Below are 26,092 nucleotides of genomic sequence, written 5' to 3'. Positions count from 1 at the left end.
ATTGACTAGATATGATATAATTAAAAACAACACTGTATTTAATAGTGCCATTCTCGCTTATTCCCCAAATCATCCATTCCTGATACTTTTCTACTGAATGTAAATACATATAATATTGGTTTCAGAACTGAGATGTAGCAGCTCCTTATATTTATTATGTCATAATGACGACACCTTAAATGTCAATCGTGCCAATTAATTATACATATATGTACATATATTCGCTCGGAAATAGATACCCTCCTTCGGCAGTCGGGTAAAAATAACTGGAATGCTGTCAACCAGTCTTGGGCATGGCGTAGATACTTAATACGTAATAGCGGATTCTCCTTTCAACTAGAGTACACGAATGCTTCGCAGTACAAATGACCAGGATTTTGTATATACTCATAATACCTAGTGTCACGGACTATTACCAAAATGTTACAATATCTCGAGTTTGATTTCATTTTATGGTATATTTTTATAGTTCTGTTTTCGCTTAAGTAACTTTTCATATGCAACGTTTCCAACCAATTCTGTCATGGTTATATTAAGCAGATATACGAGATAAGGACATAAGCTATTAACTTCAAGGGTACAGAATTTAAGTATCGGACTTTGATTTCGTAGTAGAAAAAATAATTAGCATTTTAGCACCTTGGCACCATTTTCGGCTTCTAAGATAGTATAGTCCTTATTACATTGGAAACGTGATTTGGACTTCAGGTAGCAGAGTCTGAGCCCGTTACGAGATCACTACATGGGTTATGTATTTATCTGCCCATCGAAAAAAAAAAAACCAACAATCTCAAGTAGTTAACCAATATGATAATGCGCTTTATTTTTATTGGAGTAATGGATATGCTACCTTGAATATTAGGAGTATAATTCAAATTTCTGCGTTCAAAATGCGTTGAGGAAACCAAATATGGTGCGTGGTACTAACAGTGGGAGATGCTACAATGCTCCACAATACTATCAGTTACCCTTTAGTCACTTTTTGCCCCTCGGCAATGAATCCACGTTATTTCAAACAAGATTTGCTAGCGGCATATAATTGTATATGTAGCATTTAAAACATTCCGCCTAAGTTTCAAGACGATCTCACTAAATTATGAAAATCACACACAAAGTAAATACACAGTTTGAACTATATTCAAATTAAACGCTCTAAGTAAACATACCAAAAATTCATTTGTTAACATTAAAATTAGAATTCCCGTCGATTCGAGTACCGAATACGCTTTACTTATTTCACAAATTCACAATGAATTAGGTTTATTAATAAAACAGTTCAGTTCTTGAGTACCTGACTCACGACGCAATACAACAGTGACAAAGAACCCCTAACGAGGCCGAATTTATCGTGAACTTTCCACTAATACCGTCATTAAACAACCCTTTGTTTTCTTCTTTGATAAAAACGCCTCGAACCACCTCCGACTTGGTAATTTTTATCTTTCGCTGCTTGAATAGACACCTCAAGAACAAAAGGGGATAGTCGTCTTGTCGCCGTCAAGGAATGTCTTTGTCGCATGCCGAATTTTCTTACTAAAATTTAGACGTTTACGTGGGTTTTTAACGATTTTTCATTACTGCTTCTAAAGATAAAAGGCGTTTAATTAAGTTATTGAGAAAGTTACTGATAGTGAAGTATCAAACATATACATATGTTTGCTTCATCACTTTGCTTTTTATATACACATTGATAGTAATAATAAGTTCATTTAATATTTATTAGCGTTAATGGGCTGAAGAGCTAGCGATTTACCTAATATTAAACGGTCACTGGAGCCACAAATACTGCGACATTAATGCCGCCTTCTGAATCATACCATCTTATCTATCTATCTATCCTATCTTACGGTGGTACATACTCGCGTGAGCTTACCTAAAAACCTGTAATACTTAGCTAAAGACCAAGAAAAGTTTTGTATTAATGACTTAGGATCATTTCAATGAGTCGCGATTCCGGTCCGGTGGGCTATCACAATTGTTTCAACGAATCTTTCCTCCCATCCACGTGTAGTTGGAATAACCCGTTAGGCCACTAACAATTAGGTAGCGGAAAAAATAGTAATGAAAAATCAAACAAAACTTAAAGTAGTGATTACGTCTTATGAATCTGTGCTATGTTTAGGGAACTTATCATCAAAGTTTGACAGTAAATTTTGGAACAGCGACATAAAACATACTACAACAAACAATGTTAAAATTAAAACACTAAAAGCTTTGCAATTTACGAATATGGAGCTCCAAATTATGTTATGTTCAGTGCGAAATCCGTCCGCTTTTGTTCCCGGCGGAGTGCATACAATTGAATTATTTAAGGGATCATACTATTAAATTGCCTAGTAAGAGTCAGTCTGTTGAAACAACGCTTGAATTTAGGTATAGTATTTTATCATTCAAATAATGTGAAAGTAAAAGGATTGTAATCTGGAACATTTCTGGCGAATATAAAATTGGTTGCAGTTTGATTTTCGTATTTCTCTGTCACCGTCACAGAGTCACATATAATATTATTACATTTAAAAATCGAATACCTACTGAATACATTGATTGCGCTATGAAATAACTTAGACAAGTTTTCCTACGTTACTCTCACCTTTTAAATGTAAATTAAGGCATTTAATGAGAATGTATGAATAATTGGTATGAATATTACTTTAAGATAAGTCTTGTTTTTAACACTCGACCATCTCAGAGCAGTATTAGCTTACTTGAATATGCTTAATAATTATTAACATTGAACTTTATCGGACAATTTCGATCTTTGAACATTGCGTGTCAAAAAACCATTTTATTGGAAGTTTTCATTAATGTGATGCTGTAAAATATTTAAGGATTCAATAAATAACCGTAACGAGTAAAGAAACCCTATATTTGTTTTATATATATATTACTGGCCTCTGGGGATACGACGGTCAATAAGTTATTAGGGGTAACTTTACAAAACACTTTCGTATGAAAATATCGTGCATAGGTAAACATGGGTAGGTAAAGTTTACAGAACGTATATTTCTCGGGAGAATGTGTCAGACATTATGTCAAGGGTTTTCCCGACGGCCAAAACTTTTAGTTTAACTGTTCGAACTCATTGATAGGCACTTGCCTGATCTATCAACCAGCCTTACTGTCAAACACAATGGTTGTGTGTTTCGCTCGTGCTAACTTTGTACAGATTATAAACGTCAAATTTTCAAAGTTGTACCTAAAATTTAATATGTTATGAAACTTATAGTACATATTTCATTTCGTTTATTTTATTGTTATCATCTATCATCTATCTATCCTATATGCGTTCGTACGTGTGCGCGCACATAATTTGTGCTTATTATGTTTTCGATGGTAATAAAAAACAAAGAAGTAACAAATATTTCAAGACATTTCCAAATTAAACAGAATTAAAAAAAAAACAAAAAAAATCTTTACTTTTTAACCTAAAGGTCACTAAGCAAATATCCACTTTAATAAAGCACGCGACCCGTTGAAAAAGTTTAGCTAAGGAGTTTAAGAAGACTGGTATTTGTAACATCTCAATAAAGCTGCATTTCCGAATCGTAGTAGTTGCATCTCGGTAGTCGAGACACGTTTTGCAGACAGTTTCTTCCAGACCGGGCGCTGAGTTGGCAAACATGAATACGTAAGGGATGTAACAGCGATTTTGTCTTCGGAAACTGTAGCATTCATAATTAAGTGAACATTTTATCTATCTCAAGCTGAAATTCATTGAATTAAATTCGCAACGTACAACGTATTACCGAATGTTTTCGATTTAGTTTTTTGTATTTGTATTCATTTTCACACGTTCCTAAGATAACAAATGGCAGACATAAACAAAAACAGTATTGATGCTAATCTCTTCTTCTTCTTTTTCTCCACCTTATCCCACTAGGTGGGGTCGGCACAGCTAATTTTTCTCTTCCATTCTCTTCTATCAGCCGTCATCTCAACACTCACTCCTCTCTCTCTCATATCGTCATTCACACACTCCATCCATGTCTTCTTCGGTCGACCTCTTCCCCTCTACCTTGCACTACCATTTCCATACATCTCCTAGTCACATGCATTGATGCTAATCTAATTTCAATAAAATTTAATCACTTTCTTTACCTTAAACTTAATACAATTTTTTGTTCTTAGGTGGGTGGACGAGCTCACAGCCCACCTGGTGTTAAGTGGTTACTGGAGCCAATAGACTTCTACAACGTAAATGCGCCACCCACCTTGAGATATAAGTTGTAAGGTCTCAGGTATAGTTACAACGGCTGCCCCACCCTTCAAACCGAAACGCATTACTGCTTCACGGCAGAAATAGGCAGGGTGGTGGTACCTACCCGCGCGGACTCACTATAGGGTCCTGCCACCAGTAATAAATTTGTCAATTCAGAGCAGCAGGATGAAGTTTTTTATGATCAATCAATAACAAATAAAAATTTCGTCTCCTAATAATGTGGTTCAACGAAGTTTAGTCGAGTATAAATGAGTACAAGAATATTTTTGCAATGAAAACCGAAAAAGTTAGAGAAAAAAGGGGGAACATTTTTAAAATTATTTTTATCTAATTTATTTATTATTTGCGAACTGAGGCGTAAATAGTAATTGTTGAGTGTAACGGATGCTCACGGTGCAGGCTTGCCTAGTGTAAGCTCCATAGTTGTTCAAATTGTAATTTGTTTTGGTAATAAATTATTTTGTATTGTATATGTCATCCGACCTCATGTCTCAAGGTTGGTGGCAGCGGTTTCGCAATGCTGTTAATGAGCTTCAGTCTACTATCGGGATGTTAACATCGTTTCCACCTAGTGATATAGAATCGGGTCGGTTTAAAATAGTGAAATGAAAACCAAAGTTTAGTAAACTAAATTGCCTTGAAAGTTTTGTTTTTTGCTTTTGTAGGCAGACGAGCATACGGCCCACCTGAAGGTAAGTGGTTACCGTTGCTCATGGACGTCAGCAATGCCAGGGGCAGAGCCACGCCTACCTTTTTATTTAGTTTTTACAGATTATTTCTGTAATTTAAAGCTTTCCCTTGGGCTCATTGCTGAAAGGTAGACTACCTGTTTAGCGGCGAAAATCTCACCGGCCTGTATTTTCTAAACCTTCTTAGCATTTACCTTCGTAATTACATCTCTTCAGTGTCGGTAGTCTGCGAGAACTGTTTTGAGCATTAAGGGTCCCATTCTCTTCCTTATGAATTAGAAACTCCTTTTTTGTTATTTTAATAAATTTATTAAAACTCAACAGGGTTTTTTGTTTGAAATAAAATCGGATTCTAATTTTTTATTTATTTTACATTTACTTTCGCGCTCTAACGCAATTTTTACCTTTACGAAGGCAACGTTTTTTTAATCACAGGAAGATTGATTCACGAAATACGTTTCCTCGGAACAATTACAACCATTTCAAAAATGCTTCTAAAGCTACTTAGGCGTACATAAGCAGAACTTATTTTATTGAATATTTATGATTTAATAAGCCGCACTTATCCGAGTTAAACTTGCTTGTAATTAACCGTCTTTCAAAACTTGAACTCTGAGGCCTGGCTCTGGCCTAAACGATAAGTCGTCCGTTGTACTGATATCGGGCGATACGACTATACCGGTGAACAAATTCCATAGACACTTTAAAATTTTACTAATGAAATATATAAAACACAAAAGAAGAAACATAATTAGGAGTTTCTATCTAACAGTATTTTTGTCTCGAATCACTAACTCAAGCCTTTGCATTGAACTGTTTTTACTGCTGCAATTAGCGATGGATTGTTTACAACGTGTCTGCTTGTGGCAAGTTGTAAGCTCATTAAATATGTCTAAACAAAAAGTTTTCCCATAAATCAATCTAACAAACTTAAAATAAATATTGTACAAGTAAGGGGTTCCTGAATTTCACAAATAATTTTATCCACATGAAAAGTTCAATGAACCGATCCTTTAATTTTTTTTACATTGATTGCATAACATTTAAATTGGGTTGCGGAAACATAACGGTACTTGAGAGACAGGCAGTCTCTCATACGGAAAATATTAGCTTTGTTAACTGCTTAACTTTCGTCTAATTAACTCTCTAACTTGCTATCAAGTGCTATCTACGTGTCTGTGATTCGTAAGAGATTTGTCTTTCTACAATTGCTTTGTCTTCCAACAGCGACTAATTAATTATGCACTTTCAAATAATTATATATTTTTTTTATATTTGGATTGGCATACGGGAAGTTTTGGGGATGGGCACATGGATGTATCCCACATTGGCGACTGGAGAGGTACCGTCTCCGAATCTCGTTACGCAATCTCGTCGTCTTTATGTGTCCAAAGGGGGCATTTTGGGCAAATGGGTTTTCGAATCGACATTGAGAGAGCACAAACAGGGTACAAAATCTCTGTTCCTGTCCCCCTACAATCGCAGCGGATCAGCGCTAAGATGAGTTGTCTCTTTCTGGACACGCTACCTTATACCTACCAGCTTCAAACATTGCGAGTTCCTATTCGAAGATAGGCAGCCGGCAATGTATGGTATAATCGATCGTTGTGCTTACTTAAATTGTGGGTTACTTACAATGAAAATTAATGAAAACTGTATTTTTTACTGTCCTTGTTATCATCCTTACTTGACGAGCATACAGCCCACCTTATGGTGAGTGGATACGGTCGCCCCTGGACGTCAGCAATGTAGGGGCACAGTCAAGCCGCTGCCTACCTAACATTACTAACGATGCGTGCTTTATGAACGATGAAGTTATAAATATGGTAATAGAAAAATTATCCAGCAATCTTTTTGCGTTAGCACATAAGTTACATTGTTTTATTAAGAATTGTATAAAAATACTACAAAAAGTATAAAACTGACGTTCTAACAATTTATAACCTACAATTTATTTACAGTCTAAGTTAAATCTACACGGATGTTTAATGTATTGGGCTGAGTTCGTGGAATAAAAAAAAAGCAAAGCCTGCAGAGTTTCTACCGCGGTTGCACAGTGCTGTGGCATTTTATTTCCGATCCGGTAATAACTTTGATTTTCAGAAAACTTTATATTTATATCATAAGAATTTAAAGGAATTGTTACAGAGTGATGAGATCTTAAACAAAAGTGAATAGTATTTTTTTTATTACTATTATATATGTTCTTTGATACGAACCAGTTGTATATTTAAATTTTCTGAAATCAAGTATGTATATGCAGCATCCAGTTACTGTGTAACGGCATAAAAATTTATGGGCCCCCGTACTTATTTGCCTTTTTATACTCACATGAACGATGGCTAAGTCTTGCTTGTATTATATAATAGCTATTTCTCCCTACAAATTGAAATACATGACTGATTCGTTGTAGAAATAGGTAGGACAGTTACCCGTACATGCTTACTAGCAGTATTCAGATTGAATTGATTAATTTTGTAGGTTTGACAGATAGAGGCTGGTTCCATGGTGTTTTTAAAATGATGACGTCAGCGTCGCTGACGCCATTCTCTTCATCATTATCATTGTTTTCCATAGTGACAGTAATTAAGAGTCACTTTTCCAATGAATTCCATTTATTACATTTCAGGTGTACAATGATAACAATAAGGAGCTCCGCCTCGTTCGGCTGTTCGAGTCGGAATGTTTTGTGCGACAATAGCTACTCGTGTTGATAGTAAAGTAGTGGGGGTAGCTTAGTCATGAATTCCGTCTTAAGCAGTTATTTACATGCGTAGCATTAATGAAACAGTTAATTTTAACTAATTTTAGTTAACCAAATAGTGACGATACACCGACTTATACGTGCGTATATCCGGCGAAAACTTAATGTGAAAATAAAAAAATCAGTAATAAGTAAGTAAATAAATAAATAAGTTCGTCCGTAGATCACTGATAATGAAACGTATGCAATTTGAGAAGAACCAGGCAGCGTAGTTTAATTAAAAGAAGATTCGTAGAACAGCCAGCAATGTAATTGGTTTATGTTAGGTGTTCTCAGAAATGAGAAATATCTGCTCCAATTAGAAATGTTTGCGATTGATTATAATCTATTTTGAAACTGAGTACTACAGAATTGTGTGTAATAAAATTGAAAAACTAATTAATCTACGTTGATATCTTGACAAGCTATAAATTTAGTGCCGAAGTTTGTGGATACAGCAAAAGAATACTTCAATTCTTGGCCAAGCAAGAATATTCCCTCTAGATATGATCTAGTTAATTAAAATGTCGATCGTGTTTTCACAATTACTGACATATACATACTAAACAACAGTTTTATTTATTCATTTATTTATTTATTCTTTATTTGTACACACAGTTAATATAATACAGTTATTGCGATAAGATATAAAAAAATGGCGAGCTTAACTCAACAATTGAGTTATCTACCAGCTAACCGTTCTTAAGGAAGGAAAGCTTTACATGAGTAGGTAGATGAGTACAATCTAAACAATTTACTTATTTATACAATACACAATAACAATAATAAAAAGAAACACTAATACATAATATATCAGACTATATACATACACAATTACACACATAAATAACATAAACATATAGATACACGTACATATATAATGAAATACATAAAATAAATACATATAAGTAATAATAATTTTTTTATTTTTTTTATTTTAGTTTAGAAGTTTCATAATTAATATATTTATTATAAAAAAAAGAACACAATATTCCTAACCTAAAAGTACATGTTATTATCCGCAACATGCTTCGTCAGATTACAGAAATAAAGTTATCAGCAACATGCTTCGTCAAAAAGTACACTTACTTTCAGCTGCAAGCGTCGTCATACTAAATTGATAGATAGTGCTCCTTTAATAGTTTATTTGATATTAAACGAATGTATTACCAAATTACATCGTTTGTGGCAAACGGGTAGCACAGCGCAACACAAATTCGTTACTGCAATCACGGACTTGGACGTTCGAAATCTGATTTACGTTTGATTTGTGGTCGAGTCTGGTCTACGTGTAGTGACACACGTCCCACCTATGAATACGATAAAACTTCGAACGTTTGCTATGTTTTACTACTTTGTAATTGAACTAGTAAAAACTGTGTGTTTTGTTTTTAAGTAAACCGTTTATTCTAATATTGAATTCTAGCTAGATTACAATAATCAAGTTTGCAAACATTTAAGACGATTTATTTATTTGAAAGACACGAAAAGATACGGAAATGTATCTGTTGTTTTATTGTCTTTTTCTATTTGTGGAAGGAGAGGGTGCTCACTACCCTCCTTGGTTAATGGAAGGCATATAGATAAGTTGTCGTGGCCAAAAGGATAAGACGTCCGGTGCATTCGTATCTAGCGATGCAACGGTGTTCGCATCTCGCAGGCAAGTACTAATTTTTGTAATGAAATACGTACTTAATAAATGTTCACGATTGACTTCCACGTTAAAGGAATAACATCGTGTAATAAAAATCAAACCCGCAAAATTATAATTTACGTGATTACTAGTGGTAGGACCTCTTGTCAGTCCGCACGGGAAGGTACCACCACCCTGCCTATTTCTGCCGTGATGCAATAGCGCGTTTCGGTTTGAAGGGTGGGGCAGCCGTTATAACTATACTGAGACAAACATTTACGTTGTAGATGTCTATGGGCTCCGGTAACCACTTAATACCAGGTGGGCTTTGAGCTCGTCCACCCATACATACAAAAAAATTTTTTTATATAGACAAAGCCAATAACGTCTCTCGCCTTCAGACATAAAGTCGAAGTTTTAATTATATTATTAAACGGCTGTTCCAACTTTCAAACCGAAACGCATGCTTGCTTTACAGCAGTAAGAGGTAGGATGGTGGTACTTACCCTAATTCTTGTTTTATCTGTAGAATGAAGAATTGCAATTACGTCATTAATTGTTATATTGTGTTATTAAATACAAAAATACGCAGCAAAAATATGCACGCATTAAAAAGTTGTCAAAACCTTGCGAGTGTATAATAAACAAAATCTTTTCTTAGATTATAACGAAATTGAGAACATTTATAACGGAAATAATTTATTTTTAAGCATCGAATGTACCAATCCAAATAATGATCTAACTTTAAGAAATCATTTGCTGGAGAGATATTCGGCAATCATTATCGGGGGAAACTTTGTTTGTATCAAAACAACATCTGAAGAACTATGAATATATATATTACTCGTACATATTTCAGCGAAAAAAAATGTTTGTTTTATAGTCTTGGAGATTCCTTTTAAGTGCGACACGTGTAGTGCCACGGGAATATCTTTAGGAATTTAAAATTCCCGTCAAAACTTTCCTGGTACATAACAAAGCCATTAGGAGTAGACGCAAGTCCCGATGTTATTTTCTAAGTTTAGGAATCGAAAAGCTCTACTTTATCAAGTATCAGTGTCGAACTTTTGGGTGCTTAAGTCCTCAAATCGCATGTGATTTATGTTTTTTACTTTTATATAGTTTATTGCAGTTTTATTATTGTTAGAGTTAGTTTTTAATTATTTTACTTGACTATTTTTGTTACTTCATATTAATTTAATCAGTAATTAAGTAGCAGTTCTGTTTATGGTATTTCTGCGCAGAAGTTTATAGTTGACCTTATAAAAAATAGGTAAATATCTATATCTATATCTATACTAATAATATAAAGAGGAAAGATTTGTTTGTTTGTTTGTTTCGAATAGGCTCCGAAACTACTGGACCGATTTGAAAAATTCTTTTTCCATTAGAAGCCGACATTGTCCCTAATGAACATAGGCTACTTTTTTCATTTTTTTTTATTTATTAATTTTTTTTGTTTCATGTGTATTTTAATGTTTCCGAAGCGAAGCGAGGGCGGGTCGCTAGTATTATATATATATAATATATTAAATTTCATGTATTAAGTTGTTTTCGAGATTATTTTAGGTTAAAATAATTTGTTTCGAAATAAGAAGCCTCCATGACACATATTAAATTTACTGATATAAAGCAATTACATATATATATATTCACATCGCAGAGTCACAAGCGGCATTTTGATTGCGATCACAAATGTATTATTAATGGATGCCCAAATCTGATTTACCACTGATTTGCGGTTGTCGGGCGGTTCGCAAACATTCACGTCACCAGCGCTTTACTTCGCATTCGTGCCTGTCCGATAATGCACTTATTTCTGAATTCGTTACAGCCATTCAGGCTAAAGAGAATGTGTGTGCAACGCTTATTTACTAGAATTTTAATTATGATTGATGAGTCGTTTTATGTTGACATTTTCTTGTACGGGTAAAACATATGTTTATTAGAATTAGTGGTCCACCGGTAGTCGAAATTCGTCTATAATTAATTGAAATTATAAATACACTATTACGATTCAATTGTCAAAGACTATTTATACTTCTATAAATCAGAGACATTTATGCAAAAAGAAAAGTTTGACAATAAACAAATAGTATGCATGCGTGTGTGTGTTAAACACATGGTAGTGTGTGTAATGTTTTTTATTATTGATTTAATGTATTTTTTATGCATAATTTAAAAAAAATATTAACATTCTGTAGTCCCTCTCTATATTCTCTATAAGTTTGGGAAATTTCATACTCCTCCGTCCGGGTAATTTTCGTAAAAAGCGATACAAAGTTTTTCCTTCACGTATTAATATATAGATATTGACGAAGTTATTTTTAGGTTTATCTATAAAGTAATTAATTTAAAGTTCATTTTGATGTAGCCTTGATCTATACTCTATACTAATATTATAAAGAGGAAAGATTTGTTTGTTTGTTTGTTTCGAATAGGCTCCGAAACTACTGGACCGATTTGAAAAATTCTTTTTCCATTAGAAGCCGACATTGTCCCTGATGAACATAGGCTACTTTTTTTAATTTTTTTTTAATTTTTTTTTTTTGGTTTCATGTGTGTTTTAATGTTTCCGAAGCGAAGCGAGGGCGGGTCGCTAGTAATTAATAATACGATTTTCGTTGTAAAGAGAGAATTGATGCAGTTAGAACATCATACCTAGTCAGGTCATAAATTCTGCCACATGTTTAATGTAAAATAATTGAAACAAGTTTATTCATTATGTAACCATTCATACACCAAAATGAACTTAACAAAACATAGATTCTTATGACACTAAAGTTTATTCAAAATGACCTCCGTGATTTTGAATACAGGCCTTCAATCTGCGCGGCCAGTCGTCTATCGCAGCACGAACGAGGTCCATGTCAATATCTTCGGCTGCCTTAATCAAGGATGTCTTGAGTGACTCCAAATTGGGATGAGGCTTTGAGCACGCCTTTTCCTCCAAGTGTTGCCATATCTTGTAATCTAACGGATTCAAATCTGGACTGGAGGAGGGCCAGTCTTCGTGCCGGATGAAGTCGATTTCACGCGCCGCCAGCCAGTCTTGTGTGCTCTTCGCTCTATGAGCTGGCGCCGAATCTTGTTGGAACACCCAGTGCCTGTTATTGTACATGGTATGAGAAACAGGTTCCACAAGGTTCGTCAGGACTGTATTTTGATACAAAATTGCATTCGTTTTTACACCTTTCTCACAAAAATGTACCTCTGTTAAGCCCCAATAAGAAACTCCCAACCATACCATGAGCAAGGATGGAAAATGACCTCGTTGGACACGTGGAATACGGTTGCTCGCTTCTTCACTACTGTGTGCGTACACCTTATCATTTTGTTTGTTGTAGCTCTCTTCTACGGTAAAAATTTTTTCATCCGAAAAAAGAATTTCCCGATATTTTTTTCCCGCGTACCGCTTCAACAAAGCGCGGTATCTCTTCAGTCTCAGGTCCATTAGACGAGCATTCAAACGATGTCCTGTTTTTCTTCGATATGCCCGAAGCCCTAAGTCTTCATTTAACACCCTTTTCACCGTGGTTCTGCTTAACCCCATCTGAAGGGCCAACAATTTCTGCTTACGTTTGGGATTTCTTTGAATTCGCGCCTTCACAGCTTTTATCACTGCTGGAGTCCTAACAGACCGAGGGCGACCACTTCTTGACCTGTCATCTACACTAGAGTCTTCATTGTATCGTTTGATGGTACGATAAACGAATCTTTTGGTTATATTCAAATTTTTCAGTATGTTAAAAATTTGAATTGGCGCGTAACCGCAACGATGCAACGCAATAACTGCAACACGGTCTTCTTTAAGCGTCCACTCCATATTTAAAAATGAGTAAAATTCTTAAAGTATACATTTTTATTTTCATAAACAATTCGAAATTCGAATTCAATAAACTTTTTTGTGGCCAGCATTCTAAAAGAAAAGTTTTTACTGTGTGACAATACTTATGACCTGACTAGTTATATTAATATATTCCATAATCGGTTGGCATGATATGTGTTGTAGTGTTGTTGTAGAGAATTTAACCAGAAATTGAGCGTAAGATTAAAAGAGCGCTTTCTGGATTGATTGCTGAAAAAAAATTAGCAGTGGGGTAGTTATAGCTTAGTTGAGACACTATCAACGAACATCGTCGACTATCGCCTCGACGACCCGTCGCGTCGGTCGGGCGTCCTCGGGGTGGCGCCGCGTGTTTGGTTGTAGTGTTGACCGCGGGAACCCCCCTACTCTGACCGGGTTTTGGCCCCGGACGGAGATCGGACGTCGGGTGTAAGAGTGCAGGGAAGTCGTTTAGTGGGTGGGCCCTAAAATTCCTTGGGCCTGCGGTCTGCTCTCAACACCTGCAGATCGTTGAGTCCCACATACCCCGCGCGCCCCCCTAGGCGCGGGGACCTCGTAAGAGGTTAGGCCCCCGGCCCGAAAAAAAAACTATCAACGACCATGATGTCTGAAGTGTGATTATAACAAAGTACATATTTTAATTTCCTGATTGTACGTGCGTATTTAGATTAATTTGTGATTTTTTTTTCTAAACACGTTCTCGTATTGTTGCTTTTGTATAAGGCACTTTTTTTTTTCTAAATTGTTTACATTCCACTTCTCTGGTATTAAAAATTCAAAATGAAATGGAATTCATTCAATCAGAGCTTCTTTTGTGCGAGGACGTATGTTTACAAATGTAACATAACGCGGGTAGTCAAAGTAACTTCGTCGATTTGTCTTTGAAACGTTCACGAGGCATCTCCCTGGGCCTAAGGGATTATGGTTCGTAATACCACCTAAGGACCGCTGTTGCTTGTTAAATTTAATTTCTGACAAGGAACGGGTATCGCTCCGAAGCGAGGGCGGCTGGTCAAACGAACCGTGGAAAGTAATGATCACACGAAATCCCAGATCAGGAATTAAGAGTACTTTTGTTTTAGTAAACCGACCGGAATAACGGTTGAAGTTTCGCGTTGTCATGCCGACAAATGATTTGATAGGCTTCATCAACCGAAGAGGGCTCGGATAATGTTTCTTTCGCGACCCGCCGACTTAAGAACGAATGCCGAGATAAAATCGTCAAAACAATATCGTCGTGAATTCTTACTTTCTATACATTGATTCGAAAATAGTATTGCCAACTTCATATATGAGTTTACTCTTTATGAGTTACGTTTTGTCGTCTGAGCCCTGAATAGCCGGCCGGTCGCTTTGATGGTATTGAAAGAGAAAATGCTTATCGCACCATCGGCCGTAAATAGCGGAGTGGGTGTCGAATTTCTCAACACATGCTACGAAAACACACTTATCCTTTCTACTTAAACTGTTTTTACATCCCTCTTCAATACATTGAAACTATTCGTTTCGACTTTGGCTAGTACTACGAGTTCTATGTGTATCGAGATGACAGTAAATAAACGTATAGAGAAAATAAAGTAGTTTTAATGTTAATTCGTAATTAATGGAAACATGTAGACAAATTTCAATAAATTATTAACTATGAAAAAACTATGCAAATGTTCTAATTCATAAGGCATGTATGTATGTATAGAGTTGTTCATATCTAAGGAAACGTTTTTAAAGTGGGGTAATAGAGTTCTTATGTTATCACAACCATTTAACACTCATCTTTGGAATGAAAAAGCTAATGGCGCGGAACAAGCCGAAGTGGTTAAAATAAATCGACGACGTCCCATTTCCTGCAGTGAGTAACGCGACCTCATGGATCCGTTCTAAAAATTGAATTCGCGTTATCTAAGTCCTAGATAATGATGTACAGGGACTTCATATTAAATTTCAAGGGTCTGATCTCGTTTCAAAGTGAAGATTCGGTGGTTCGTTTCATTAAGTTCATATCGAAGCCAGCTGATGTTTATCTTAGAGCTGTTTCACTGTCTATCCATTTTTTTTAATTAAAAATTTACTCTTTTTCCTTTGGGGAACAGTGGCATAACACACTTTAATTATTTTTCACCATTTCATCTTAGTTTTTTATTATCAATATTCATGAATTTTCACTGTTACTACTAGTTTGTATATATTTATACTCATAATATGTATATATGTGTATTCAGTTTATTATTATTTTATATAAACTCATTTATTAAAGAGATATACTTTTAACATCTTTGAAGTACAGTCAAATATTTATCATAAGTTTTTATCTGTGTATTGATATTGCCTGTAAGTCTCTGTATGAACCGTGTTTAGATTTTTAGATATTTCACATCTCATGGAGGTTGCGCCAGATCCTACAAATCAAATCAAATCAAATCAAATCAAATTTTATTAGCTAAAACACGGTTTACAAAGTTGTTGATACTTGTTAGTTATTTTATAGAACAGCGTGTTTCTACCAGGTCGGCGTGCAAATATTATTCAAAATTATTTACATTATTAATTAATTAAAATAACAAACAACAAATTAATTAATTGAATAAGAATTAGTTATTTCAGTGATAAAACGAAAACAAAGAACAGTAAGAAGCGAACATAAAATTAACATAATGATTTATCATTTAAGAAATCGTTAACTGTATAATAGATCTTAAGGTTAATAATTTTTTCAAATTCTTTTTAAACAAAAATAATTTGTCTTTTTTCATAGCATCAGGTAGCTTATTATATATTTTCGGTGCCATACACAGTATACAGTACATAAATGACAAAATGTTGTTCTCTATCTTGAACTGAATATTTAAAATGACGTTAATTTTGTCTACATTGCTTTGCCAAATAATGTTCTTCGTTGAAAAGTCATTCATGAAAAGTATTAATTAATCAGTATTAATATATTCCTTTTGATAACAATTAACATTTAACAAGCGAAGTTTGAAGGCAACTTTAAATAAATCTCGTGTTCAGACATTATTTGGCAAATTAATTCAGAAAGTTTATTTCAAAACACGCGAGGAAAAGATGTTTGTGCAGAACGATAAAATCTTCTTATTTTGTTCAGTTTATTTTACACATCAAATAAGCCATGTTCTGATGTGTTTTATCCGAATTTTTTTTTGTAGTGCTTTAGAGGTCAATAATTACTTGTTTAGTCTATATCTATACTAATATTATAATGAGGAAAGATTTGTTTGTTTGTTTGTTTCGAATAGGCTCCGAAACTACTGGACCGATTTGAAAAATTCTTTTTCCATTAGAAGCCGACATTGTCCCTGATGAACATAGGCTACTTTTTTTTATTTATTTTTTTGGTTTCATGTGTGTTTTAATGTTTCCGAAGCGAAGCGAGGGCGGGTCGCTAGTACATTATAATTGTAGAATCGACTTCATAGATTATTTATTACATGTGTGCCTTTATGTTCGTTATTTGTTTTAAATCAGTTGTAGATTTTTTTTTTAATTGTCCGAAAACAAAATTGAAATTTACACGGTCTAGTGAGCATGACATAATATGCAGGAACTTGTAAAAGAGGAATTTTAATAAGAACATTCCAGAACATTCTAGGTGTTTGGCACCATCTAACTTCAGTGTTTTGAGCAATCGCTATGGACTGAGTTTGATTGGATTAAGCTTTTTTATTTAATTTGCAGATCATTCGGTTTATTTGTTGGTTAATAACATTTTTCTTTTGTTTGCCAATATTATAAATTTATTTTGAACACATTTATGATGACCATGCTTCAAACAATGTGCAATAGAGTATATTTACTTAACCTAGCTTCTGTGTTATTTTATTTAATGCATACAGAAATTTTGCATAAAAAGGAGCAAATTAAATGGCAAGTACATAAAACGAGCTCAATAGAGACTGAGTTTTCTTTCAGCAAACCAAAATCAGAGGAAAATAAGTGGAAATATATAAAGCAAATAAGAACATTTGAAGTGATCATGGCTTGTTTTTGTTTCTCCCTTACGCTTAATAGTTAGTGGGCGTTACCTTTTATGGATATGAGTAATATCGAAAGCACAGTTACGCTGTTACCTAACGTTAAGGATCATCTTTAAGCTACGACTGAAGAAGGACTGTATATCATAGCGCTTGGGAAATACGAGGGTTAATTGTAGAACCGGTATATAAAAAATGACTCCTTAAATTGCACTGTGATTTTAAATTCACGAAATTCATCTTACTAAATTACTCATCTACTACACACACTACACGTTCTATCCAAACTAGCGAGCTCTCCATTTCAAACGCAAGTTTCTGGTTTCAGTTGTCAGTTTATCGCGTATGACGTAGTAGGTATGACATAGTATCATTCATGTCAATGCTGCTTCAATTCTTAGATATCTGTCATGGTGAATGTTTTGTTATGTGCTACCTTCGTCGCCTAGAGTCGAGTTCGAGGCGAAAACCTTTAACAAAAGTCAGCCTTCTCTTTCGCAATAGGTATAGCCCAGAGTATCATCAGACTTTACTAGTTTACAAGTCACCCACTGTAGCCTTAGCCAAACTACCTTAACTACCATTTACTTATAATTTTCAATCATCATTCGTAATGGTTGTATATCTGTTGTTTTTTCCTTCACTATCCCTTAAATAGTACTGGTTCTGCCTATTTTTGCCACCAACCAATCTTTAATTCCCGTTGGAAGAATAGGACAATTGTTGTTTAATTTAGCTGATACTAATATTCGGCGTGTCCTTAAATAGGACAGTTCATTTAAACGAAACAGTAAATGTGAGTCATTGTCTTTGAATAATTTTACAGAAATGCTTATTTTTAATTATTAACTAGCTGACTCGGCAGACTTCGTAGTGCCTCAATCGATAAATAAAATACCTAAACTTTTGTATAAAATAAACTTAAAACAAACAAAAGGAATCCGTCCGACGGGGGACACATCAAAGGAAAAACAAATTTGTTATTTTTATTTAAACCCGAGCATTTTTATATTTATCCACATTTTAAGCCTTCTCTGGACTTCCACAAGTAATTCAAGACCAAAATTAGCCAAATCGATCCAGCCGTTCTCGAGTTTTAGCGAGACTAACGAACAGCAATTCATTTTTATATACATATATAGATAAGGGGCCACCGGTTTTATATGTTGTAAGGTTTTTTGTAAATTATTTTTTATTTATAATGTACTTATTTGTATGGATAAACCATATTTATGGAATTTAATCGCATCTGTTCTAATTGCAAAATACAACGTGTAAACTGTTGTCCTATATTTTTGGTATATAAATATAGGACAAAAGCTTACAGACACATTCGACACTTCATGAACAATTATATTGGAATAGCACGTCGTTATACGGTAAGTTTATTCTTTCCATAAATCCTCAGATATTAAGTTCACGTCGTAACCCGTATCTATTAATGCACTAATTGTTCTATTACTAATTTTCACCGATTTTACTGCGTTATTTTGATTGTATTGCCGGTCACGTTGTATGTCCGCAATCTTCATCTTGTACATGTCTTCATGGCGGCATGCTCCACTCTGAATTTTCGCTGAAGTCGCTTCGAACGTAGCCGATAGTTTTTTCGATCCTATACCGGACTGTTTTATTGACGGACGCATTTGAACCCGTTGATTTGGTGATCCGACTGTTATCAGCATCTCTTTGCTGGTCACTGCTGGTCTTTGCTGGAAGGAATTGTAATTTTTTTTTAAAGTTATAATAATAAATTACGGCATTATGAAGAAAAAAAACAATACTAAATTACTATTGTTGAAACGCTATCTCGAGAAACTGTACTCATTACGCGGACCAATCGGATACGAGCAATGTCACGCGATAAGCGCCTACACGTTGATTGGTCAGAATGACGGATCTAAAAAGTGTCGTGACAACTTTTCGTAAGAATTTTTTCCGTCTAGCCCCCTTTCACAACGCGCGATAAGGAACTTCGTTCCAAAATCCTTGGTTTTCCGATATCTTGAAGTATTTGTCGTCGTTTTTGTACAATATGATCGTGAGTTTTCACAAGTGTTTTTATAAGCGTATACAAGTAGCTGAATAATTGCTTTAATATCGGGCACTCACTGAAACAAAAACAAAAAAACGCGGCAAAAGAACCCGTTGAACTAAATTAAAGTTTTTATTTTTTATTCCTTAGGTGAACGAACGAGCTCACGACCCACCTGGTGTTAAGCGGCTACAGGAGTTCTTAGACATTAACGCCGTAAATGCCGCTACACACCCAGAGTCATCAGTTTTTAGGGTTCAGTATAGTTACAACGGCTGCCCCGCCCTTCAAACCGAAACGCGTTACTGCTTCGCGGCAGAATTAGGCACGGTGGGGGTACCTACCCGTGCGGACTCACAAGACGACCTATCACCAGTAAAAAGTAAAATATTTATAAATTAACTAAAAAACAATCATCATATTATATTTACATTTAATTAATGTAAAAATTTACATTGTACTTAAAAATAATGGATTGCCTCAAAAAATTATCTTCTTCTTTTTCTCTCTATCTATCTCTCTCCCTCCCTCTCTCTGTCTCTCTCTCACTATGTTTTTTTTAGATAACCACATAATATTGCCTATCCCGTGTTTAAAATAAAATTTCTTGGATTAGTCTCCCGGCTCAGTCGCAATACTCCACGCGTGTCGCAATACTGACACAGCGGGCAACCTAGCTATTAGGCTACGGATTCTTCAAGGTTTTTTTATCATAATCTATCAAATCAAATCAAATCAAAAAAAATTTATACATCTATACATATAAATAAAATTTGAGTGTCTGTTTGTAATATTGAAATAACCGCTTTTTACTACATGCATATGAATATATGTACATATATACTGTACATACACCAAAATAATATTTTTTACAACTTTTGTCCGTCTGTCTGTCTGTTTGTTCCGGCTAATCTCTGGAACGGCTGGACCGATTTTGACGAGACTTTCATTGATAGGTAGCTGATGATATAAGGAGTAACTTAGGCTACTTTTTTACTTTTAGACTAAATTCGCCTCGCAGCGTCACCCACGGCACGACAAGGGTAAGATCGGGGGACTCAGCTATCAATAATAACATTTAATATTTCCGAAGCGAAGCAAGGGCAGGTCGCTATCAATAATAAAATTTAATGCTTCCGAAGCGAAGCGAGGGCGGGTCGCTAGTTGAAAATAAGACTGGTGTCGTGTAAATTAGATAACTTAAATATTGTACCAAAAGTTACACTATCCTTTGTGTATTAATTGATCGGTTGGTAACGAAAGCATTAAAAACAATTCTCTTTGCCAGTAGTCGTGTCAGTAATTTTATAAATAAAAATGCATTTACAATGTTTCACTTTACCACCAACACGCCACGACAATGTGTTGAGAGTTCAAAGTAGCTTTTAGTCTATACTAAATTCTCACGACCGTGCTCGTTTGTTTCTTCTGTGATTAATTTTATAATCATATTGACCACGTGATTTCATAATCTGTGCTATACGTTTCAGGATTACATTATCATGGATACGTATGATTCGATTGAGAATACTGTTGGTGGTGAAAAGGAAAAAAGTAACTGGACATCGTTCCGGAGACAAGTATGTGCCAACGCAAAGTTTATTTATTTATTTTTTATTGCTTAGATGGGTGGACGAGCTCACAGCCCACCTGGTGTTTAGTGGTTACAGGAGCCCATAGACATTTACATCGTAAATGCGCCACCCACCTTGAGATAAGTTCTAAGGCCTCAGTATAGTTACAACGTCTGCCCGACCCTTCAAACCGAAACGCATTACTGCTTCACGACAGCAACAGGCAGGGTAGTGGTACCTACTGCTGCTGACTCACAAGAGGTCCTACCACCACCGTTTTTTGTTTATCATTTAAGACCATCTGCTGTTTTCTTTAAATCACATAATACTTTTCATCATCATCATCAGCCTATAGCAGTCCAATGCTGGACATAGGCATCTCCAATTGTTCGCCATTGAGCACGATCCTCGGCTTCTCTCATCCGGCTCTTCATACCTTTTTGCTTAAATTTAATCTTAGTATTAGTTATATATTACTATCGTTAAGCTTATTAGATTTATTCGATCCATATGAAATATTCTGAATTTTAACTGGATTGAATTTCTAACAGGGTACATACTTTTTTTATTTAAATAAATCAAAAAATCACAAATTCATCAAATTGCGGTCGATAACACGGCTCTTGACGAGTTAAACGAAAAAAAATATGCTTTAATACTAACATACAAATAGGATTCAGTGAAAAAATATTATGCTTTAATCGCCACCACAAATCTGAGATGTGATTTTCTATTTTACATCTGGAACACCTGTATCGACAGAAGCAGGCTTAGTGAGGTCATTTGACCTTCAAATTTTACGATCGGTACCTTTATGAATAAGATGTTTACAACTAAACAAACAGTGGAAACACTTAAATAAGTTACATCTGGAACACTTGTATCGACAATAGCAGGCTTAGTGAAGTCAGTTCATCTTCAAATATTACGATAGGTACATACATACCTTTACGATTAAAATGTTCACAATTAAACAAACAGTGGAAAAAGACTAATAATGTTGGGAGCGGTTATCTATCTGCCGTCCGATCACTTTGAGAAAAGACGAGGTCATCGTAGGTGAAGTCGTTATGAAGACGTGGCCTAAAGGATTAAGACGTCCAGTGCATTCGTGTCTTGCGATGCACCGGTGTTCGAATCCTGCTGACAGGTACCAATTTTCACGATTGACTTCCATGATGAAGGAATAACATTGTGTAGTCGTAATTATTGGTGGTAAGACGTCTTGTGAGTCCCCAGGGGTAGCTACCACCAACCTACTTATTTCTGCCATGACGCAGTAATGCGTTTCGGTTTGAAGAGTGGGGCAGCCGTTTTAACTATACTGAGACCTAAAACTCATGTCTCAAGGTAGGTGACGGTAATTACGTTGTAAATGTTTATGGGCTCCGGACCACTTAATATCAGGTAGGCCGTGAGCTCGTCCACCTACCTATGTATTAATCGCTCGTTGCATGGAGCATTTGGAGCGATGCGCTTATACCAGAGAACAAATCCCGGAGTCAGGTACCAAATCATTCTAATGAGATACATACTTTATACATGTTCACCGAATGACTTACACGTTGAGGGAGCATCATGTTAAAGTAATCAAACCCGCAAAAATTATTTTAGTATGCATTCCGGTTTGAAGGGTTGGGACAGTTATTTTAAGGGGGTGGCCGCATTCACGATGTGAAGTCTATGGACTCTGGTAACTGGTGGTCAGGTGAGCCATGAGATCTTTCACTCATCTACGAAATAGAATAAAACAAAACTTTTATATTCAGATTAATGGCCTTATTAATGTTGCGGTAGGCAGCGGCTCGGCTCTGCCCCTGGCATTGCTGAAGTCTATGGGCGACGGTAACCACTCACCATCAGGTGAGCCGTGTGCTCGTCTGCCTACAAGGGCAATTAAAAAAATTTATACAATTCACCGACAATTTTTTTTTTATTGCTTAGATGGTTGGACGATCTCACAGCCCACCTGGTGTTAAGTGGTTACTGGAGCCCGTAGACATCTATGACGTAAATGCCACACCTACCTTGAGATATAAGTTCTCAAGTATAGGTCTCAAGTAGTTAAGGTCTCAAGTATAGTTACAACGGTTGCCCTAGCCTTCAAACCGAAACGCATTACTGCTTCACGGCAGAAATAGGTTGGGTGGTGGTACCTACCCGCGCGGACTCACAAGAGGTCCTACCACCAGTAAGACAAGAATTACAATTGTTCGTTGATCCTCAAGTAATAATACATTATTGTTCTATTATTTGCTAATGTCAATACCAATCTGTACAGCGCCGATCATAAGTTTTAAAGCGTTTTCGTTTTAAATTTAGTTCGTAACCCGGATTTTTTAGCAAAACTAAGTAGGCGACGTTTTAACTTAAGCATAACGAGCAAGTCAATAACTAAATTTGTTAATGAGTAAATAGGAATTTTATCATTCGAATGCTAATGAGTATTTAGAAATATTATGTAGTCAGCTAATGAGTATTTAGAAATCTTATCGTTAGGTTACTCTCAAGTTTAAAAACCAAAAGACAATTAACATGAATTACAATGTATTGAAATACATTGTAAAATTACTTTATTATTCAGACGATTGTTCGACGACTTGTTCTTTGCTGATAGCTAAGGTCTACAAGGTTCGATGAAGTGCAATAATTATGTCATTGGAGGGTCACGCTGATAAAGATGTAGCTGTTTTTTAAAACTAGTTCTTTGGACGCGGCATCGCTTATGTAGACTTTATTTCGAGTGGGCGGAGAATCGTGTTCAGTGAGATGAAACAGTTAAATAATGAAGTTTGTATTGCTTTCCAAAGTTAAAACTATTTTCATAAATAATTTCGTTAATATTGGTTACGTGGCTTGGGCACGAAAACCCAACAGATAATTACTTCTATATTATCAGTGTGTAGTTGTACTTACTATGTAACAATTAACAGTGTACAAAAATATATTCCTACTAAATTTTAAATAGAGCTTATGTTCTGTTCAAAATTAATCTCCATCCATAGTTCCGGAGATGTAGGGGAACAAACAAAAAGATACACAGAAAATAATCTTAAATCGCTAGCTCATACTATATTACTCTTTAGCTATTTTAAAATTAAAATATACAGACGCACAAGATTCCATTGCTTTATTTTATGTATATTGATAAATAGATATATAGCATTTTAAAATGATTGTTTCAGCTTTTTATAACAAGTGGTGTTTGTTCAATATATTTCGTTCTTGGATTATGCTACGGAATACCCAATGTCGTCATACCGCAGTTGAGAAAGGAGGCTAATTCAACTGAAGCAGTGTCCGAAGAAATGGCATCATGGATCAGTTAGTTTTTTTTATTGTAATTGCTCACGGCTCCCTTAGTGAAAACCCGAGCCCAAAGCCCATGAGGTCCAAATCTCAATTGCATTGCACAGTGGCTATTCCACAACGCATGTCAGCTTAGAGGCAGAAATGGTTAGCAATGAGTTATGTTTCGGAATTTCCACCTGCAGCTTAAAAATATTTAACACTGCTATGAACGTTTGATGGCAGATAGACGGCTGCTCGTAAAAATATAAGCTGAGTCGAATTAGAATATAATTACGTCTTATTAAAACTCCATCTAGCTTAGAAATGTGAAGGAAGTATAAAACATGCATTTTCGGGTTTTTTTCAACTATGAAATTCCTGATAGTAGCACAAAATTATCTTCATTTTGTCTAATAACTTTTTTATTTTATTTGTTACAGCATCAGTACACGGATATAGTGCGTTACCATGGATATTAATTTTACCTGTTATGACCAGATTGCTTGGAAGGAAAATACCTTTTATTTTAGTTTGTATGAATACACTTATAGGATACACGATGTTCTATTGCAGCAATAATGCAACATTCGTTTTAATTAGTGAAATAATGCAAGGTTCATTGGCCGCTAGCAATATGACTGTATTAATTTTGATTGTTACCGAATATACAACCCCGAAGTATAGAGGTATTTTTATGACAGTGAAATCGACGATATTTTTCTGGGGTGTTTGGATCGCCAATGCTACAGGCACATTTTTTCATTGGAAGAAAATTGCTATTTATGCCTTAGTTTTCTCGATATATCCCTTTACTGTATTTTTCTGGCCGGAATCACCATCATGGCTCGCTATGAAGGGGAAATTCACAGAATGCGCTGCAGCTCATCATTGGTTAAAAGGATATGGTAATGATTCGGAGAAAGAACTTGACAATTTGATAAAGGCCCAAAAAGAATACTTAAAACAACGCATGGGACGTAATAGAACAATTCGGAGCAAAATTAAAGGTTTTTTTGAAAAAATGACCACGAAAGGGTTTTATGCGCCTTTATTGCTTTCTATGTGTGTAATGTCTCTCTACAATTTTTCTGGAAAATTTGTATGTACGATGTATTCGATTGAATTAATAAAAAAGATCACAAACAGCGAGAGCACGGCTTATTTAGGAATGCTAATATTGGAAGCAGTTACAATACTAAGTATGCATTTTGGGTCTGTTCTATCCAGGTTCTTGAGAAGAAGAACTCTTTTGTTAGGATCATCTTTTTTAGGAATAATATTTTTGTTGATATTATCAATGTATTTGTATTTAATATCATTAAAGATTATAGACGAGAATAAAGTTGTCTCCATTTCTTTATTAACTATATTTTCTATGACCATCAGTTGTGGACCAATGATTTTAGCTTGTTCTGTTTATGGCGAATTGACTCCTATTAGGTTTAGGAGTTCTTCACTACCTCTCCTAGCGTTATATTCAGAGTTTTTGATGGCTTCAGTTTTAAAAATCTCTCCATATATATTCAAAGCTTTGAAATTGCACGGAGCATTTTTATTTTACGGTCTATCTGCTTCAGTGTTTGCGTTCATTCTGTATAAATTTTTGCCGGAAACAAAAGACAAAACTTTGCAGGAAATTGAAAAGTATTTTCAAGAGACAAGCACAACCAAAGATTTATCTAAACAGCTAATTGTTAAATGAATAAATGTGCACGAATTTTAAAACACATTAAAGATTTTATAGTTTGTAATTAAAAAATGAATTCTTTGTTAAGTTAAGATTTATTTTTGTAAGAAAGATATTAAATTAGTAGAAGTAAATTGAGTTTGTTTATGTACTAAAAATATATTTGTAGTTTTTAACATTCTAGAGGTTTTATTTGGTAACATAAGGTCATTATTATCGCGCATTTTTTCACACAAATTGTTTTTCATTCATTTACGTTAATGAGCAAACAAACAAACAATCATATGAGGTTTTTACTAGAAAGGCGTATTGTAAGCCCACATGGGTCACTGCCACCGGCTTGCCTATTTCCACCGCGAACCGGTAATTCGTTCCGATTTAAAGAGGG

At 35.1% G+C, this 26,092-nt stretch overlaps 2 protein-coding genes across 2 annotated transcripts in view; both read left to right on the top strand.

Moving 5' to 3' along the window:
* Positions 1 to 26,092, top strand: part of LOC114241381 (facilitated trehalose transporter Tret1-2 homolog) — a 48,654-nt gene that overhangs the window by 5,435 nt on the left and 17,127 nt on the right. The window lies entirely within an intron of this gene.
* Positions 20,527 to 25,777, top strand: LOC114241376 (facilitated trehalose transporter Tret1-2 homolog). The gene is made up of 3 exons (XM_028172192.2): positions 20,527 to 20,732; positions 23,912 to 24,050; positions 24,458 to 25,777. Exons 1-3 carry the CDS (start codon positions 20,655 to 20,657, stop codon positions 25,717 to 25,719), a joined length of 1,479 nt encoding a protein of 492 aa, XP_028027993.2. The 5' UTR covers positions 20,527 to 20,654; the 3' UTR covers positions 25,720 to 25,777.

The sequence above is a fragment of the Bombyx mandarina genome, chromosome 06 (genome assembly GCF_030267445.1).
Source record: "Bombyx mandarina strain Sakado chromosome 06, ASM3026744v2".
In the NCBI taxonomy this organism is placed as follows: domain Eukaryota; kingdom Metazoa; phylum Arthropoda; class Insecta; order Lepidoptera; family Bombycidae; genus Bombyx; species Bombyx mandarina.
Note: the sequence above shows the minus strand (reverse complement) of the source record. Positions and strands in the feature narration are given on the sequence as shown.

What these genes read in the sequence shown, in the direction of transcription:
- LOC114241376 (XM_028172192.2), top strand. Translation starts at nt 20,655, where the DNA reads ATGGATACGTATGATTCGATTGAGAATACTGTTGGTGGTGAAAAGGAA. An exon ending in GGACATCGTTCCGGAGACAA is followed by an intron (nt 20,733 to 23,911) that starts GTATGTGCCAAC and finishes TGATTGTTTCAG; the next exon opens with CTTTTTATAACAAGTGGTGT. An exon ending in AGAAATGGCATCATGGATCA is followed by an intron (nt 24,051 to 24,457) that starts GTTAGTTTTTTT and finishes TATTTGTTACAG; the next exon opens with CATCAGTACACGGATATAGT.